The sequence below is a fragment of the Amphiura filiformis genome, chromosome 2, assembly GCF_039555335.1.
Source record: "Amphiura filiformis chromosome 2, Afil_fr2py, whole genome shotgun sequence".
NCBI lineage: Eukaryota > Metazoa > Echinodermata > Ophiuroidea > Amphilepidida > Amphiuridae > Amphiura > Amphiura filiformis.
This window is the reverse complement of record NC_092629.1, coordinates 26,149,316-26,164,532: the sequence shown is the minus strand read 5'-3', so window position 1 is coordinate 26,164,532 and position 15,217 is coordinate 26,149,316. Positions and strand designations below refer to the sequence as shown.

The 15,217-nt window shown below is 37.2% G+C and overlaps 2 protein-coding genes across 2 annotated transcripts; one reads left to right on the top strand and one right to left on the bottom strand.

Moving 5' to 3' along the window:
- Positions 1 to 1,883: 1,883 nt before the first annotated feature.
- On the bottom strand, positions 1,884 to 6,647 carry LOC140146035 (dynein light chain Tctex-type 5-like). The gene is made up of 2 exons (XM_072167778.1): positions 6,359 to 6,647; positions 1,884 to 3,625 (listed from the first exon to the last, which is right to left on the bottom strand). The coding sequence occupies exon 2, from the start codon at positions 3,615 to 3,617 to the stop codon at positions 2,817 to 2,819; it is 801 nt and encodes a 266-aa protein (XP_072023879.1). The 5' UTR covers positions 3,618 to 3,625; positions 6,359 to 6,647; the 3' UTR covers positions 1,884 to 2,816.
- Positions 6,648 to 12,805: 6,158 nt separating this feature from the next.
- LOC140139394 (uncharacterized) lies at positions 12,806 to 14,968 on the top strand. The gene is made up of 2 exons (XM_072161159.1): positions 12,806 to 13,823; positions 13,859 to 14,968. Exons 1-2 carry the CDS (start codon positions 12,806 to 12,808, stop codon positions 14,677 to 14,679), a joined length of 1,839 nt encoding a protein of 612 aa, XP_072017260.1. The 3' UTR covers positions 14,680 to 14,968.
- Positions 14,969 to 15,217: the final 249 nt, after the last annotated feature.

Below are 15,217 nucleotides of genomic sequence, written 5' to 3'. Positions count from 1 at the left end.
GGTATTTCACGATATAACAGTAATAAAAAGAAAACTACAAACGTTCGTTCGTCGGATGTTTGACGAAGTGACCAGCTCTAATGACGTCACTATGTAAACAACATAGAGGTATAAATAATTAATTAGGTAATACCAAATATGGAGGTATCCAAAAGTATGAATGAGTTGAAGGAGGTTACGTGAACATGTAAACTAATGCGACTCTTGTGTATACCGACCTCTGTGATTCACACTCACCTATGTGGAAGATTGAGTTCATGTCTTCCATGAATGGAGTTTAACTTAAGAATAGACCAATGTGTTCACCAACAAAAACATACATTTGTTTGTGTTTGCACTGATTGGTATGTCACCCATTTGTTTTTTTATATGTGAAATGTTTAGTCCATTTCAATTATTGTTTACAGGTATTCTGATGTGTGTTATCCAAAAGTTTAAAAAAAGTTTAAAAGAAAAAACATACCTGCATTCAATTCTGACATTCAGATGTAAAATGTCAGACACCCCAATAGTCCTGTATTAATGTAACACCCATGGTGGATATTTCAATCGCAAAAAAATTTCGAATCAATTATGTAATTTGTTACAGGTATGTTACACCCTATATGTGAGCCTTCCTAGCAAACACAAACATGTTTTAAAACATTACAATTGAGATTTCAATGCGTTTTGGTTTTGTTCAAAATATTTCAATTACATGTTGGGTTATATAACACGGTTGTTTGGTGGCATATAAAACTGTGCCATTTTAAAGAAAAGTTGAACAATGATGGCGCTATTCATCTTAAATCTCGTTTGCATCTTTACCAGGGACAGACACTTGTATAATGGTATTAGAACATCAACAAAAAAAAGATTAACAAATGGGAAGGAAATTTTCAAAAAACTTTTTAACGTGCCGTCAAATTTTAATGTTGTTATTGTTTATTTAAAATGTTGAAATAGTATTAGTAATAACTGACTGACGGGAAGGGTTGATGTCCATTTGTCCATTTTAGGTTGAAATAATAAGATAAAGTGGAAGAAACTCCACTGGTTATTTTGGCCATTTAACACGCAGTTCTACGGGATGACATATTATCATAATTTTCAAATTATGATAATATGTCGAACTTTGCACTGTTGGCCTACAAAGACAACAAATTTGGCTGATTCAATTTAGGTGCAAGTTGGGACATGTGTAAACATTACAAATATGCAAAAAAAATCAGGTTTGAAATCAAAATAACCAATTTCATATTATAAGATCGTACATTATGGCTTTAATCGGCTAATTTAAATTAAGAATATAAGTAAATAGCGCCCTCAATTTGCACACAAAAGTACCATTTATAGAATAGAGGTTGTGCATATGACGTATAATACCGTAAATATGGCGGAGTACGCAAATGCATTCAACAAAAGCATTATTGCAATCTACCGCGACAGTTATTCTCACACACGTACAATGCACTACGATCAAATAGGTTGATGACAACATTTGATTGAATGGACTGTACTGCGCCATGATTACGGTGAAGGACACCGGTTCAAATCCTTTGGTTGGAGCCAATCAATAATTTCACGCACAACCTCTATAAAAATTACCAAATAAAACATGTATGCGCATCAACTCCGATAGTGGATGTTCTGCGCCCGAGCGCAGAAATGATCCACCGTTATTATAATAAGAAAATCTATTATTTTGCTTCCGAGCGCAGTTACTCCAACAGTGGATGTTCTGCGCCCGAGCGCAGCAATGATCAACCGTTACCTATAAGGGACTGCGCCCGAGCGCAGCAACTCCGACAGTGGATTCTCTGCGCCCCCGAGCGCAGAACATCCACTACCGGAAGTTCTGCGGAGGGGCGCAGGAGCTCCACTGGTGGATGACGTACATAACTCAATAAAAGCAAAAAAAGATGAATAATTTGATATAGATACGAAAATCCATATAAATTAATTTTTATAATGTAGTGTAAGATTATCTCTGTATCGCGCCTTGAGCGCCATTTGGAGATGTGCGCATTAGAAATTCACATTATTATTATTATTATTATTATTATTATTATTATTATTATTATTAAATTAGCTAAAAATATATGTGAATATTAGTGTGATAGCTGATGGTGTAATTAATAAATGATCACATCAAACAACCGTGGTAAAGGTCATAAAGCATTCTTCAAACGTTTTATAAACAGAGGACTCTTACATTATTAAAATGTCAAAATGCGATTATAAACTATTTCTTGGCAAACATTATCAACACCTAACATTAAGTTAGAATGTTTTTGAAGTGTTGAAAAAAATGTCGTGAATGTTTATACCCTTCTGAAAAGCGTTTCGTGTTTGCAGGGCTGCCTTCTGAGACCACTTTTTAGCAAAAAACCTTTTTAATGCAACCACACAAATGGCTGTCACATACACACAAAGTCAACTTGTGCCTTGTGGCGCAAAATCAAACAACACCCTTTATCCCCGTATGTGGGCATACCAGTGGCATAGCTAGGGGCAAAGGATCATGTATGTGTCCTGGCATCATCTTAAAGGGGGAGTGGGCACTGAATCAATAAATTCGGCTTTGATTCTGCGCCCTTCCAGCGGTAAAAGTCAAAATTTTTGTACGCTTTGCGCGCATTTTAAAATAAATACTCACAGTTCGAAAGATTATTTTAAGACCAAAATTCAATTTTAATTATAACCAAATAGGTGGTACTGTGCCAAGTGCACCACGCGCAATTATCTCAGGAATTATGGGGCGCCATTATCTTTCGCCCCGGGCGCCACAACCCCAAGCTGCGCCACTGGGGCATGCACATCAAAATCTATAGAGATTATTCATGAAAGACAGCAAAGACTGTCACCACAACAAACATACTTCCATTATTATATGTGACGGTCACGTAACTATCAGATTCAGTATCCCATAAGCACCTACTACTCTCCCTGAACCCCTGACCTCTGTTTGGACCCAAGGTCACGGTGCAGATAATCTTATATCTTCCGAAACCGTGCAGCTTGACCATTTGTTTGATATCATCGCTAATCATCTTTGCCTTGCTTCCCATCTGAGTGGGTTCATAGGTCAAACCAGATAGGTATTGTTCTAGTTCAGTTTCTATTGTTTTCCTGACAACCGCACTGTTGAATGGCTTATCAGATGTTAGTTTATAGGTGTTCGCGTAGCGCGACGGTTTTCGCATAATCCAGTCGCTAATTTTGCGATCACCGCGTCGCATTGCTTGGCGTCTGTAATCACTCATGACGCTGGATGCCGATATCTTTCGCGTTATTCTTGTCCCAGTACCAAAATCACTGCTTTGAAGGCTCGATACGGAGATTCCTCGTTGACGGGGACCACCGATGAATGACACCTTCCTTGTTCGGCTGTCTTCAGTGGCCACGCTTTGGGCATCATCACCCGATCTGTGCATGTGCTCACCCGATCTGTGCACGTGCGATGGAAGTTCATATCCATGTCCATGTCGTGAATACTCCGTCATAGGCAGCACTGTAATATCTGGTGGGTTGTCGAATACGGAATGCTTACGTGTACGCTGCGGTTGACTTACGGATGGTTTACGGATACGGATTTCTGGGCCAGGGGGCACTGGTTGGAGTTGTTTACCAGACATTTTGCCAACTGCAAGAAAAGAAGTAAATAGAAACAATTCTTTGATACTATTTGCCGGTCTTGTGTGACCAATTCCTCTTATGAAGAAATTGTTTCATTAATATGTTAATATTAATATCACTACATCATACATCATGTATATAGTAGAGCATTATGCTATTGAGTTACAACATATTAAAAAAGGGGTCCACGTGGCCAAAGAAATCATCACCCCATTCTTATGAGTGTCCTGTTAAGGGACTATAATGCGTTTTTAACTCCCCGAGCACTACACCTGCCGATCTAACATTGCCTCTGATTGGTCAATTACGTGATGTCTTCACTTAAATAACCAATCAGAATGGAGCTTTGCAAATAATTCACCCCAATTTTTGTGAGTGGTGAAATTATTCAAACAATGTTGCTGATTGGTCCAATCAATACTGAAAACCAACGCACTGCAGGGTCTATTGTTCTATTGTGTCCGATTTGAGCGCTGACATACTTGAAAATGTTGCCAATCAAAATGAATATTCATGAGAGTGTACATTCAACTTTCAATTTTCGAAATTGGGTGACTTGTGCTTGGCAGGTGTGAAATACACCCGACTGGGTGTTTGAATTACGTAACGCATCGGGCATTGGCATCATTAATTACTTATTGACAGTAACCTGCTAAGGTGAAGCGTTAATACGCTGACATGTCAGCTTACCGATTTAATGGCGGAAGCTCTTTGTCCCGAACAAAAGATACTTTTCGATGAATAGCTTGGCGGAAAATCAAATCGACATGAAAGGAACAATTAAAGCATTACGTAATCTATTTTCCCTCCTTTCTATCTAACCTCCTTGGTGAAAACTTCTTTTTGGCTAATCGGCAGGTAGTTAGCTTCTACATATGAATTTTTGCCTCTTTGTACTCTCACTATAGTTTGACCAGCTCGTAAAAGGCGGGAAATGTTAGGCTTTTACCACTACGCGCGCCGAAAAGTAGACCCACGTTAAAAGTGATATCATAGTAGACAAAGTAAAGGACTGGATTAACAATTTGTGTTACCCAAGTAAGGGTAAAGTACGAGGGTTGGTCAATAATATCCCGCAACCATTATTTATCTCCGCTCATGCATGACTTAGATGACTGTTACTTACGATCAATAAAGTTTGTACCTTTGTCTTTGAAAACGCACAACAATTAGTATCAGAGTACCTTTAATTATGTAATCTCATTTGCATAAAGTCATTGCTATATGTACACTGACAATTTATTGTCAACATTGGCGAGAAATTTGAATTGGCTTTGAGGAATGTGTAATAAAAAGAAGCAGAAGTAAGGACCAAAGCAGTTTACAAGCCTTATTTTTGGTATGAGGTAATCTGAGTATATTCAATTGATAATTGTGAAAGAAGAAATGTATCCGTCAACAGATGAGGAAAGGGACCGTCTTTGAACTTCACCAAAAATAGGCCTATAACAACAAGCAAAAATGGTGTGAAAATCGCGAAAAAGAGCCCACACGACAGAAGAAAGAATCCAAATTATCTCCAAAATGAAACAAAACAAATATGATTATTGGTATGGTATTAGAGATCATAGTCAGGACAATAGAATTTGTTGCAACAAAAATAGAAATATGCGCATGCGTTGATGGTATGCATGATTGAAAGTACCAACAATGTATGAAAAAAGTAAAAATTCATCAAAAACGCGCTAAAAATATGACTAATGCAAGGTTTGCGGAACAGTAGCTGTGTGAGTGAATTGCTATACCGAGTCTTATGCTAGAATTAGACATACCTTTTGAAAATCAAATTTCTTATTCAATCCAGAGCCTCTCTATGGTGTGCTACTTTAATTACAAAAACAAGACCTTTTGAAATTAAGGGTTCATTAAGAAAGAAATGTTTATGGTTTCACCACTGGGACCTCCCTGTTTTATAATCAGTAGATACCCAATCAAACCAGGTACCATTGGTTAAATTTTGTCATCGATTAATCTTTCTATCTCTTATTATGTAAAGAACAATGGGTGACAAAGCCTACTCAAAATGGGAGATATTCAACACGATTTCTTTTCTTTAATAAAAATGGTATATGTCTAAAAAGAGTCCAGCATCATGCCTATGTTATCGGTCTATAAAGCTGCAAAAACCGTGCCAGATTCTATACTTTTATTCTCGAGATATTTGGAATTATGTAACAATACCTCAATTTGGCGCGAAATTTTCTTGACTACTTTTCACCATAAATCAGGCAGTGCCCATACGCTATTGTGTTTATGCTAATGTCATTACGTAATTAAGCATTCAGCGTCGCTAATACATATTCGTTTTGAAAGACAAAAGTACAAACTTGAATTTAGCGTAAGTAACAGCCATCCAAGTCATGCATGAGCGGAGATACACCATAGTTGCGGGAACTTATTGACCAGCCCTCGTAAACTCTTGAAAATTCGATAGAATCCAAAGTAAGGAGTCCTAACTCGGGTTCCCTGCTCAAAACTCGATAAGGAATCTTAACTCGGGAGTAACATGCTCAAAACTCGATAGAATCCAAAGTAAAACGTCTTAACTCCGCTTAACATGCTCAAACGCGATGGAATTCAAATTAAGAAAGGAGTCTTTATTTATTTATTATTTATTAATTCATTTATTTATTTATTATTACTTCGTGCACGGTTACATATTCAAACTTGAGAGTATTATTTTTGGTAAGGCCTACTTCATGCATTCACGGAAAAAACAAAACAAGATTATACCACTAACCAAATTGATGTGTATTCCAAATCCAAATGCAGGTTTTGTTGCTCTAACTCAGTTTAGATTAGTTGCCACAAAACACTATGGCAAGAAAGAGTGCCATAAGCCGAAAATAGTGACGGTTGGCTTTCCCGGTTGGCTTTTTAAAATAATTATTTATTCAAACTGAAGAAAACTGCGGGTATTATTATCCAGATAGAAAGCACAGAAATATTAGCTAATGTCCGTACGTGGCTCGGTATTAAAGTATTCTAAATAAAATTGTTATAAGCTAATGTCCGTACGTGGCTCGGTATCAAAGTATTCTAAATAAAATTGTTTGGGTCGAATGATCGTTGTCATAGTAACGATAAAAGTAAAATTTACAATGTGTAGACTTTGGTCGTGATGCGTAATTAATTTTGAGACGTGGGGGTTGATGCACTTGAACTTTGTTTCTTTGAGGTTGCTGAGCCTGGAAGTCTAACCGAATTTTATTGGGTTAACAGCCCCAGAGGGCAGCTATGGCACGATTTAGGGGGAATTTAGTATGAGGTTTTAAGGCCTCACTCACATTCACGCCTTCTATTGAAATCCTTAAAATTTGAGAGTTTAAAATCTACGAGTATTTCTTTTGTTTTTCATTGTATTATGAGGGAAATTATGAGAATTGAAAATAAGCATCTCGAAAAAGTTATTCTTATGTTTGACTTTGTTTTATTAGGATCTGTAAATATATTTCTTATGTTTGACTTTGTTTTATTAGGGTTAGTAAATCTATTTATTTTGTTTTTCATTGTATTATGAGGCAAATTATGAGAATTGAACATCCCGGCCCCCCAACTCAACCCAAAATGGCAACCATGAGAGTTACCAAATAGCGCGGAAAAGGTGTAATTTTTTTACCAGTACCAAGGACCGCAAAATTGGCAAAATAGGGGGTATTTAAGTTGGACTGTCCGCGAAATTTGACTGTGAAATCAGCAAAATAGGGGGTATTTAATATGCACTGTCCGCGAAATTGGGATGAAAGGGGTACTTGAGAAAATCTGGTAATTTTATGGCAATATTTAGTGTCATTGAAAAAGGGGTGTTTGAAGTTCTAGTCATTGAAAATGGGTGTTTGAAATTCTAGTCATTGAAAACCACAAAAAAGGGGTTGTTTTTGGCCAAATTTTGTCCTCGATTTTGTATGAAAAAGGGGGGTAAATTTGATGAAAAATCATTGCAAAGGGTGTCTTTGAAAGATTTGATAACTCTCATGGTTGCCAACTTTTGTGTTGAGTTAGGGGGCGGTGGGTTGAAAATATGCATTTAGAAAAAGTTATTCTTATGTTTGACTTTGTTTTATTAGGATCCGTAAATATGTTTCTTTTATTTTTCATTGTATTATGAGGAAAGTTATGAGAATTGAAAATAAGCATCTAGAAAAATGTGATTCTTATGTTTGACATTGTTTTATTAGGGTTTGTAAATCCATTTCTTTTGTTTTTTATTCAGAATTTAAGATGTGGCCCTAGTTTATCAAAGAATTCATTTTTATAGTGTAATACAAAAGCAATAAGGATTTAATGACATTGACTTACATTACACAATAAAATACAAAACTTGCATGAAAATGCATAAAGAAATGAAGAATTTTAACAAGAATATTTTGTAAATTATATCAAAGGAATTTTACATCGTCTGCGACCATTCCCTTTTAAAGGGAATTTTTATTTCATATATTGTTCAGGATGGTTTGTTATGATGGGGGGGAGGGCTCAACTTTAGAAGTGACGGGACGGGTACAGACTCTGGGACGGGTATGTGCCTACCGATGTCTGGAGGGGCCTATCGATATACTAGGGGTGTCATTGGGTATAACAAAATGAAAAAGGGGGTCTTTTGGTATATAAAAAATTGGATCATCGGGTAGAAAATTTCGAAAAAAATGGGAGCACAAAATAATTTACTTTTTGTTCAGGTAGGCCTATGTTTAAAAAAGGCGACCCAATGAGCATACATACCGTCACTTCTAAAGTTGAGTGCCCCCAGGGTTTGTAGACTACTTGCAATTATGGACCCACCATTTGATTTCCAAAGGGGCTGGTCCGGATTTTTTATTGGTATGATTGCCCAGGATTTTTTTAATTTTCATGAATTGTTGTATACACAGTTAGGCGGGTAAAGTTAAGTTTTTTTAGTGATGGTGAGGAAAGTTTGTTTTTAAGTGACGGAGGGGGGGGGGTTAACCCATGTAGTGGGTGATTTTTTAAAAAACTTCTAGCCCTTCCCGGAAGTCAAATGGCGCGTCCCTTATGTCAAATTTTACTCTATTTACCAATAGATGCCTGAAAGAAAGAAGTGCGGACTTTCGTTTTGTTTATCTTTAACAGATGCATGTAAAGGTATTGAATGTAAACCCGGAATGTAACACTTTTGTCTTTGCCGTTAGCTGTATATTACAGGTAAGATAAATAATGAAATATTAAGGTGGGTTGGAATGACCTAGCGGCGTTTGTAGTCAAATATTGAGACAAATAAAGATGACACAGGTGCGTAGGCGGGGGGGGGGGTTGGTGGTCGCGGTCGCCCCTTGCCCCCCTTCCTTTTCCTGGTCAAAAAGTCCAAATTAGACTCTTTAATGCTCAAAAATGGTTTTAAAAAAGTCCACTTTCTCAAAATCAGTCCTCCAATACCGGTACATCCTGGCTATAACGCCCCTGCTGACACACAAGATATTTGGTGTGGGTTATGTAAATGAGATACCAAAGCTTAAAGGGGCATTTCGTGATCCACAGCCTCATCCCCCACTTTTCTCAAAAAAAGTTGAGATTTTTGATATTTAACAGTACTCGAAGTAAACTTTATAAATCTGATGATTTATATTTGAAGTGTATGTAGGTGGGATGAAAAGCCGACGATCAATTGAAAATTTTGACCTTTCGTATTGAAGATATGGATTTTTTTCCCAAACACCAAAAAACATTAGGTCTTTTTGGAAAAAAAATCCATATCTTCAATATGAAAGGTCAAAATTTTTAATTGATCGTCGGCTTTTCCTCCCAGCTACATACACTTTAAGAATATATCATTAGATTTATCAAATTTACTTCGAGGACTGTTATATATCAAAAATTTGAAAAATATCAAATTTTAATAATTTGTCATAAAATTTGTATTATATCGTGAAATTCAAAAATGAAAATTATTTGGTATCAGAAAGACATGCTTCGTATTCAGAATGCAATTCGATACGTCTGAGGTGCTCTCATGTCGCACAAAAAATACTGTCGAAACGCTCAAACGCTCATTCCAGATCCTTTAACTCAAGAACCGTAAAACCTGTGGAAATGTAAATGCGATTATGGCTTCAATTCATTTCCTATATATAAGATCTATGTATTAATAATAAGAACACTAGGCCTACAGCTTTTTCACTTAAATGGCTAGAACTGAAAATAAAATATGGTTCCCTGTCACCACACTCGTCTTAAATGAAATAAATATATATATTGATTATACTCCATTAGGTCTGTTTGTTTTCCCATGGGACTGTTACAGTAAACCATTTAACATTTCAATACTATGTACATTGGTAATAATAGGTCTAATGTTTGAATATGATTTTGTTACTTATGTGAAAAGATAAACATTCTCTATGTGGTAATGTGCGGATGGAAGGAACGCTTGATTGTTAAATTCCATGACCTTTTGGTGACCTTTTGTCATTTATCTCTACATTTACACTGGTTTTATGAGCAATAATGTGCGATTTGCATAATGAATATGTATTCTTATATGTTAGTTTTTACTAATCACATTATGTCCCGTTTTAAATTCGAGCCACACATAAATAAAATTGCCATTTCATTCCAGCGCCTATAATTTATATCATAAACACGTGTATTAGCGAGTAGGCTACTGCCGATCATTATATTGAGAGGAACTTCACGCAGCTGGGACGTATAAATAAGACGTATAACTAAAGACGAATAGTAATATACACACCGTTTATGCGTCAATGGTGCAATGATACACGTGTACAAGAAGTGTCAGTCACTCGATCGGTGAACACGAAACTCGGGGATCACCGGGTATATAAAAACTTGAATTTTATAAAATATTTAAGCACTTCAGCATTAGTATTTTACATGTTGTTTTAGTACACCATTGGACATTACAACTCATGCAAAAATTAGACTTCAAGGCATTCAGGAAAAGAATAGTTTGCACTCTGTGAAGTTAAGAAATTTTTTTCGTTCTGCGAACAGAATGTAAATACAAAATTGACATACTTTTTTGCTAAGCGAATGAATCCACAAGATTGTTTTTGCACATAAACGTTATGTATCCAGTGGTTTTCGGTCGGGTATAGAAATCTTAACGTTTGGTTGAGAAAAATAGAGGATGAGGCTATGGATCACGAAATTCCACTTTTGTTGGGAAAACCGGCCTATGTATTTTTTTCTGTTATGAAAATTTAGGGAAAATTATTTTGAAAGCGCTTCCGGTAAACGAAATAAACAAGTAGTGTTGAAGTATAATTTAATCACTTTCAATTTTGAAATGATTTTTTAGAAACAGCATTATAAGATACTTTCTTGGTAACCATGGTAACACAGGATAAATCTTTTAATATATCATGATTATGTCAGTAATATTTTCGCAATCGATAATTACTATTAATTTTCTTCGGATCGATAATCGTTATTAACACTCATGATGAAAACCGAGATTATATTTTATTTGTTTAATGACTTTACACAATCTTGAATGACGACATGCCTTACAAATGACAAAATCTACATTATTTATTCTTCCAAAAAACTGAACCAATTAACAGCGTTGGCTTAAATGCAAGTTCCATGTCCATTTTTTCTCTTTGAGAATAAATCTGTCTCAGGAAAATATATAACACATTGTATTTTGCTTCACTTGCGCACATAGTTCAGAGACGTTTGTGCGTCTTTCTACCATTGCTAGCAATGGACCGCATAGAACCACTCATAGAACTAACGCGATAACACGATAATTCAAAAGTGTTAATTAAACAATTAGGTTAGTGCTTGGCCCAGTTCTTGGCTGCCCCGGCTGGACAGGCCTATGTCAAGAGAATACTGACTGAGTGTTCTTGAAAAGAACCCCGAACTGGTTCGACGAAGACTGAACGAAAAAAAAAATGTTATTTTCCTAATATACGCACAGATCTGTGCACTTCCAGCAACTCTAAATTCGACAAAAGTAGGCCTATAACCTGAATATTTATTTATCTTCGTCAAAATGTGAAGAAATTCTTCCAATCATGAACATCCAGCGGTTAGTCTTTCCATGGTTCTATAAAAACATCTAAGGTTCTACACTCTGGATAGCTCCAGAACCTTTTCTCTTTCTTAGTTTTGTTAGAATCTGATAATCCCATGACTTTATAAAAGACAGTTTCCAGTTATTATACATAGGCCTTCAGCGGTTTTTTTAGGACAGAATTTATATGGTGAAGTATAAAGCAGCCCAATTGGGCGCCATATTCATGATATCATTCCATACAGTGTCTTCAACAAAATGTTCAAGGGTCTTAGTTCCATTAATGACGTATTTACTTAAATACTGGTATAAATGTTTGCATTGTTAAACAAGGATCTCATATCCATATCTTGAGTTTATTTGCCAACACCAATCACGGTATGCTCAGTCGACAAAGATTGGTCTTATCCCGGGGGTGCTACTCTCTATTTTACTGATTGCATTAATATATCCACGCGGGTGTCGAATGCAGGTGATAAGTTTCAAAATTTCCGGTAATTTTCGTAATTGTTCATTTTCATGACCATATTTAGAATCATCATGAAAATTGCATTAAAATGAGTACAAACATGACAAACAAGCCACGTATTGGTTTAGAGGTTTTGAGAGAGCTCCAAGTTAAAGTTTTGAGAAAATATCTCAAAACGTATAAATATTTGGATATAGATGCAATTCCCAGCATATCCCAGCAAACACAAAACATTTTCGACATCATTCGCAAAAGGTTATAAAAGGTTAAGAATACATCAATTCAAAAATATTGAAGACTGGAGCGCTTGGTAACAAACGTAAAAATAAGTTCAAATTCCTCGTTGTTCTTCGATAATATAACATTTCATTGAATCAGTTTCTATCCCAAGGAAATTTACTAGAAGATCTTTGTTCTATCCAGAACTCCCGGCCAGAAACCTCTATATCAACAATTTTACTTTATTCAACATTATGGTCTATACAAAAAACAAATGTACAGGTTACAATAGGTGGCAGCCCCCCCCCCGATTAAATAAAGTTTATGTACATAGCCCCTGTACATCTAGCAACGGGTCGCATTACCGGCTAGCGCTTAAATGTTTGCTATTTTCCTTCGTAACCCGGAACAGTGAAGATCGGTGAACATTTCTCTGTTTCCCTACTATTTCTAAAGAAGATCTTTCGTCATGTAAGCTATCCACTTCAGCATTTTGCAGAATGTCGCGTGAACAACTACAAGGGATGCCCGATATTCACGCCGCGATACATCGCGGCCAATATCACGATTTACGACTTTTGGTGTCAGCCGGTGAAAATGTGAACCAGCGAGACAGCGAGAAACGCACTCCGTTGATTCTTTGCACGCTAGTTGAACAAGAATCTTGGGCCGTTGGTATCGCTAGACTCTTACTTGAGCAAGGTGCTATGATTGGTTATAAAGACAAGATTGACAGGAATGCTTTGATGCATGCGTGTTTAAGACGGAGACCACAATTAGTTCGTGTGTTTTTAGGAGCAGTTGATTTTGATCTGAATCACAGAGATCGTCATGGCAACACGGCATTATTTTACGCCGCATCAACTGGACACACAGAAATAGTCGGAGAACTGGTAAGGACTCTTAAGCGGTATAAGCTTACTACGGATGTAGCTAACAAGTCTGGTATGACGCCTTTGTTAGAAGCATGTAGACTTGGACATAAATTGTGCGCTAAAATGTTGACTGATGAGGGTGGAGCGTCAGAAGCACATAAAGACAATATTCGTAAATTTAACGCTCAGGACTGGTCCGATGAATATGACAAGACACATGTTGACATTGATGTAGTGAGAGATCGAACTTACGATAAACCGTGGCTACTGCCCAAAAATCCAAAGCAGCATAGTAAACGCCGTCAGATATCGTCCGAACAAACTCGTGCATCTTCAGAAAGTCTGCGAGCATGGCGAGGTCGAGATGAATCTCGGAGTTTACGCGGAACTTCTGAAATCACCGAAAGTGCACATCGGGCGGGCTCGGCATCTAGCATGCCAATCAATAGTGGAAGACCAGCTCCTGCGACCAGATTGACTCGCTCCTTAAGTGATCCAGAACGCAAGTTAACACAAGCTTACAAAACAAAACTGAACCTAATTAACAGGTCTTGGGCCAATAGTGATCGCAAGTCTAAAGCGATCCGAGTAAATTTTTATCCATCTCCGGCACCATTTTCGGCGAATTATCACATAGATGAGAGCAGGCCAAATACATCTCAGCCTTGGAAATTTGAAAAATCTCGCGGTCGGAGAGGATGGAATTCAAGAGGTTTAGGGACAGTGAAGAAGAATGGTCGCAGGAGTTTCGACAATTATATAGACGATTCGAGGTTGAAGTAACGCGGTCTTATCGAACTAAGGCTGTACCACCCCCATACGTGCCATCGGCAGATCCGCTGAACAATAGCCAAGTGCTGCATCATCATCATCGTGTGACTGGACACGGTCATCATGAAAATGGACATCACGGGCATCATCATCGTGTGACTGGACATGGTCATCATGAGAATGGACATCACGGTCATCATCATCGTGTGACTGGACATGGTCATCATGAGAATGGACATCATGGTCATCATCATCGTGTGACTGGACACGGTCATCATGAGAATGGACATCACGGACATAATAATGATCATCATGAAAATGGACATCACAATGTTCATGTAGATAATATCGACGGTCGAGTTAGTAGTAGACTTCATCGCAGACCATCTGAAAATATTAAACATTTCCCAGTTGGTGGCAGCTGTGGGAGTGATACATCTTCCGATCGCGACAGTGGGACATCAAGAAGAAGAGGCGGCGAGGACTTAGCCGGTAAGATGATGCTTAAAGCTCTGCGCAGACGACAATCATCGAATGCTTTAGTTGTTTCGGATAGCGGCAAAAATCTCGCGGCAGAAGGAAATACTAGTGCGGATAGCACGCATGTATCGCCCAGGACTAGCCAAAACGCAAAGGGTTGTGCAAATCATTTGGCGCGAAAAAAGAGCCTCAAGGATTTGACGCATTTGGTTGAAAAAACAACAATAATGGAGGGAAAGGCATCATGACAGCTGCAAAAAAAACCCCGACTGCTACGTGCCAAAAATGGGTTGTTGGCCACGCGGTTCTACAATCATGACAATGCTTTTGAAAGATTGTTTTTCCGATCTTGATTTTGAAGCGTAACAGTGTACTCCCATCAAACAAACTTTTACAGAAAAGTTTAAATGTCGGGTTATATAGAGGGTATAAAACGTTTTAATAACATTCAGAAAATATTTTCAGAAAACTTCCAGCAAAACATTCTAAATTATCATGTTATTAATTATTTTGGCAAAAATGTTTGCCAACAAATATTTTACAATAACATTTTGACAACATTTTTAAAATGTTCTAGTTTTTTGAGTTTTTGATCTTTATGTAACCCGTCATTTAAACGTTTTGACCAAAACCAAAACGCATTTATAACATGTTTATAACGTTTTAAAAACGTATTTGTGTTTGTAGGGATATGGTACAGGCAAACATGATGGCATTCCAAACTGAAGACTTAACGCCATAATGTGTGATTTGCTCCATAGCGACGCCCTCAATTTTTCTCGAATT